The sequence below is a fragment of the Aegilops tauschii genome, chromosome 3 (assembly GCF_002575655.3).
Source record: "Aegilops tauschii subsp. strangulata cultivar AL8/78 chromosome 3, Aet v6.0, whole genome shotgun sequence".
Lineage (NCBI taxonomy): Eukaryota > Viridiplantae > Streptophyta > Magnoliopsida > Poales > Poaceae > Aegilops > Aegilops tauschii.
Window position 1 is genome coordinate 520,032,221 of NC_053037.3, and position 5,234 is coordinate 520,037,454.

The 5,234-nt window shown below is 50.6% G+C and overlaps 1 protein-coding gene across 1 annotated transcript; it reads right to left on the minus strand.

Annotated features, from left to right (window-relative positions):
- Positions 1 to 3,795: 3,795 nt before the first annotated feature.
- On the minus strand, positions 3,796 to 4,433 carry LOC109776080 (probably inactive leucine-rich repeat receptor-like protein kinase At5g48380). Its single transcript, XM_073495962.1, has one exon. It carries the CDS (start codon positions 4,336 to 4,338, stop codon positions 3,847 to 3,849), a length of 492 nt encoding a protein of 163 aa, XP_073352063.1. The 5' UTR covers positions 4,339 to 4,433; the 3' UTR covers positions 3,796 to 3,846.
- Between the last annotated feature and the right edge of the window lie 801 nt (positions 4,434 to 5,234).

Sequence of the window (5,234 nt, forward strand, 5' to 3'; positions counted from 1 at the left end):
TTGGGGGAGGGGCTGCTGGCGGAGGCAAAGCCGGTGCACCACCCCGTCCTCCTCTTTCCCGAGCGCCATGGTGGCCTCGGCCTCGCCCCCTCCCTCTTCCTCTCGCGGCCGGCTCCGCCGCCACGAGCTCTTGGGAAGGAGGGGCACGCTGACGAGCGGAGACCCTCGTCGCCGCCATCGGAGAATCGGTGCACCCTCTCGCCATGACGAAGGGACGAAAGGAGACAAGCTGGAGGGACATGAACGTTGAGGGATTGAAGGACACCGTCCCCCGCCCCTTCTTCTTATAAAGGGGCGGGGCCGAGGCTCGGCTGCCCCGCTCTACCAATCTGGCCGCCAAGGGGCGCAGGGACTCGGGACCGACCCGCTGCTCCAATCAGCAACGACCCGGTTTCCCGCCTCTACATTATGGCCCGTGCCTTCCGTGTCCACCACCTACCCTCCTCGGGGCATGGAGGACACGTGGCAAGCGAACCGGACTCAAGAAGACAACTGAAGCGACCGTATTCCACTCCGTGACCGTGGGGCGCGGGCACCTTGAAGGCCGCGACCTGATACGTCTCCAATGCATCTATAATTTTTTATTATTCCATGCTATTATATATTCTGTTTTGGATGTTTAATGGGCTTTATTATACACTTTCATATATTTTTGGGACTAACCTATTAACCGGAGGTCCAGCCCGAATTGCTGTTTTTTGCCTATTTCAGTGTTTCGAAGGAAAAGGATATCAAACGGAGTCCAAACGGAATGAAACCTTCGAGAACGTGATTTTTGGAACAAACGTGATCTAGAGGACCCGGAGTGGATGTCAAGAAATCAACGAGGCAGGGGGCACGCCTACCCCCCTGGGCGCGCCCTCCACCCTCGTGGCCCCCTCATAGCTCTCCTGACCGACCTCTTTCGCCTATATGTACTCATATACCCTGGAAACATCATATATTCCACCGCCGCAACCTTCTGTACCCGTGAGATCCCATCTTGCGTCCTGTTCCGGCGCTCCGCCGGAGGGGGCATTGATCACGGAGGGCTTCTACATAACCACCATAGCCTCTCCGATGATCTGTGAGTAGTTTACCTCAGACCTTCGGGTCCATAGTTATGAGCTAGATGGCTTGTTCTCTCTCTTTGGATCTCAATACAAAGTTCTCCTTGATTATCTTGGAGATCTATTTGATGTAACTCTTCTTTTGCGGTGTGTTTGTCGAGATCTGATGAATTGTGGGTTTACGATCAAGATTATCTATGAACAATATTTGAATCTTCTCTGAATTCTTTTATGTATGATTGGTTATCTTTGCAAGTCTCTTCGAATTATCAGTTTGGTTCGGCCTACTAGATTGATCTTTCTTGCAATGGGAGAAGTGCTTAGCTTTGGGTTCAATCTTGCGGTGCTCGATCCCAGTGACAGTAGGGGAAATGACACGTATTGTGTTGTTGCCATCGAGGATAAAAAGGTGGGGTTTATATCAAATTGCATGAGTTTATCCCTCTACATCATGTCATCTTGCTTAAAGCGTTACTCCATTCTTATGAACTTAATACTCTAGATGCATGCTGGATAGTGGTCGATGTGTGGAGTAATAGTAGTAGATGCAGGCAGGAGTCGGTCTACTTGTCACGGACGTGATGCCTATATACATGATCATACCTAGATATTCTCATAACTATGCTCAATTCTATCAATTGCTCGGCAGTAATTCGTTTACCCACCGTAATACTTATGCTATCTTGAGAGAAGCCACTAGTGAAACTTATGGCCCCCGGGTCTATTCTCCATCATATTAATCTTCCGTCAACAAGCTATTTCTTTCGCCGTTTATTTTGCTTTCTTTACTTTTAGTCTTTATCATAAAAATACCAAAAATATTATCTTATCATCTCTATCAGATCTCACTTTTGCAAGTGGCCGTGAAGGGATTGACAACCCCTTTATCGCTTTGGTTGCAAGGTTCTTATTTGTTTGTGTAGGTGTGTGGGACTTGAGCGTGGTCTCCTACTGGATTAATACCTTGGTTCTCGAAAACTGAGGGAAATACTTACGCTACTTTACTGCATCACCCTTTCCTCTTCAAGGGAAAACCAACGCAGTGCTCAAGTGGTAGCACGACCCGAGTCCACTTAGTAAATGAGCCGCGCCCCCGCGTTTTCCTTTTTATGGGGAAGGCACAGGCCGCGTCTTTACCATTTACTACGATGTGACGCATGCGTGCAGGAACCGCCCCACGCATAACCCCCACGTCACGCACGACCCTCCATGTCGCGCATTCAACGCGGGTCATGGGGAAGCGCAACTGGTAAAGAAGTTACAGCGGTAAAACTACGCCACCCGCGCGCCCGCGCAACGTTCTGGGCCTGGCCCAATAACGCTCCGCGCTTATATGTGGCCCGGGCCTGGGGGCTCCTGTTTGTGTACAAAAGTAGGGGTCCTATTTGTACCCCTTTACTTGTGCGCAGGCAGTTGCAGACACGGACCGATGTTCACGCTTGGCGGGGCAGTGGGAGCAAAGACACAAGACGGGCGAAGCAACGCCAAGTCAGAGACACGCAGAGCAGAAGGGCGAGGTGAGTTCCCCCGGCAAGGTCCTTGCCGGGGCGGCCTCCACAGCCCCGGCAAGAACCATGCCGGGGCCACTTGCCCGGCGCCAACAGGGCTGCCACCCTTGAGTCTGAGAGTTCCAAACGCCCTCAACCACATTGGAACCAAAGCTCGGGAGGCGCCTCCGTGGTGGCATGCAGATCTTTGTGAAGACCAGAAGCACACAAGACTAGATGATAACCAGAAGACGACGATCCTCGGCAAGATCCTTGCCAGGGATACCCACGAAAACCCCGGCTAGACCCTTGCCAGGGACGAACACGATGCCGCGGCAAGACCCTTGCCGGGGCCCCGGCAAGACTCTTGCCAAATACATCCGCGGGGCCGCAGCCAGCCCACATCCGCCAAGACTCCACCGCCATTCCCATGCAGCTGCCAGCCCACCAACTAGGCGAGCACCTGCGTGGCGACATGCGGCCTCTATGCCAACTCAGCAAGCACCTGCGTGGTGGCATGCAGATCTTCGTGAAGACTCTGCCACGGCACCAACTCAGCAGCCAGCCAGCCAGCCAGCGTGGCGCCACATGCCTCATCAGCTCGGACGCTTGTTGAAGCCAGGCGAGGCGGCGGCAGCTGGGATGAGCTTCATTGCCGTCCCCAATAAAGCAAGAAGGGCACGTCGGCAGCGCATTAAATGTGTTTGTCCTACGGTGCCAGAGGATAGACTCGACCACTGTATAGCTTTCCACCTCCTGTGTGGCACTATGGCAGCCCCTTTGTCTATAAAAGGAGGCCCGCGGCGTACTGAGAGAGGATTCAGACTTTTTGGACTCCGCACGCCTTGTAGCTAGTCCAAGAACACCAGATAAACATAAACCAGCAGGAGTAGGGTATTACGCATCGCATGCGGCCCGAACCTGGATAATCCCCCTGCGTTGTTCTTCCAATCCCGCTCTTCCCACAGCCCCGCGCCCGCCAACCGTAGCAAAAGGGATTCTTCGTGGTCCCATAGGTGCCGTATCCCCCGACAGTAGGCACGGAGCCTCTCAGAGTAGACAAAGCAGTGAGGGAAGTAGAAGGCCACCACGAACCCCACGACGAATCCGACAGCCGCTCCGATGCTCGACTGGTCATTGATTCATATAGGCCTCCATCTCTTCCTGGAGCAGTCATCCAACGGTGAGTCACAAAGCCCTTGGTTACCATCAAAGTTCGAAGTTGGAAACACTGCTAGTGAACGAGGAATAGGCCCTGATAACAAGTTCTCCGCAACATTGAATGTGGCTAGCCGAGTAAGCAAGTCCAACTATGGCGGAATTTGACCGCTGAGTTGGTTATGCTGAAGGTTGAGGAGATTCAGATATATCATATTTGACATACTCTGTGGGATTGATCCCGAAAACCTATTGTACGAAAGATCCAGAGATGTCAGCTGCTGCAGCTTCCATGAAATGTCGGTAGGGACTGGTCCTGAAAAACTATTATTCGATAGGTCCAGTCCCGTCATGCTTGAACAATATTGAGGACCCTGAGGAAATGGGCCTTCAAGTCCTAGGTTGTCAAGTCGCAGAGAGAGAACCCTATTCTCGTCGGGGTGCCGGCACTCCACACCAGTAAATTGGCATATGAAACCTACGGTTTCACTTCCAAAGTTCCATGTGGATTCGAGTACACCGTCGGTATCAATCACCGATTGTTGTACAGACTTGAGGCACGGGATATCATGTTCAGAACCAAAACACAACGATGAGCTGCTCAAGAGGAAAAACAAAAGGAGGAACTTGTTATCATCCGCCATCACAAACGTGTAGTAAAAATAAACAACTGCTCGGCCAAATCTTGCAGCTTGTCAATTCCAGCGTCACCTGATAAAACTTGTGTAAGAATACTTGAACATTGTACTTGAAAAAAACAAGAAATAGACAACATTGCGTGCTTCAGAAAACTCACCGGTTGACCCAAGCAAATCAGAAGCCACCGTTCGTAGTACATGAACGTGTGCTGCCACCGTCCATAAAACCGAGAATCCCTCCACTGGAGCATAGCCTTTTCTTCTGCCAAACTCTGAAGTCTTATTGACTTCGAAGGATTTGCCACAAGTATAAAGGGAAGAAAGAATTAGACATCATCAGTGCCCACTCACCACCGAGAGAAAAATACAAGTGTATAACTTGTGAACCTGATGTCACCAAATCATCCATTTATGAAGACATATGTGACAGGCAGGTAAAACATTGTAGAGAGTAAAGGCAGTGCTTCTTTTTTTGAAACAACAAAGGCAGTGCTTCTCCTTATCCTAGCTAGTAGGCATTTGGATTAGTATATGATAAAGCCAAGACTTGGTACTTATAAATTACCTTTTCACTTGACATTTGGCAAAGAACACTAGGACTGATGTGGTGCTACTCCGGGGTGGACCGACAATGACATACAATAAGCCTAGTGTATCTTCTACCGTACAAAACTTTGAAAAGCACAGCCAGTCTCAGTCTGAATCATGATCGCTCTAGCCTGATCCAACGGCTCTGTTAGGCGGTGTGTTGCCATCATATCATGAATTCATGGGCATGGCAAGAAGGCACACAGTAGAAAGAGCGACCCAGCATCGTCGAGAGTCTTTGGTCTTGGTAGAAATTTCCATTGAAGAAAGTGGAGGGAGTTTACATCATTTCCTGGCAGAAAAAAATTGAGCCT

Bases quoted from the DNA above. Each gene is read 5' to 3' on its own strand.
- LOC109776080 (XM_073495962.1), bottom strand. From the start codon at position 4,338: ATGGCGGATGATAACAAGTTCCTCCTTTTGTTTTTCCTCTTGAGCAGC.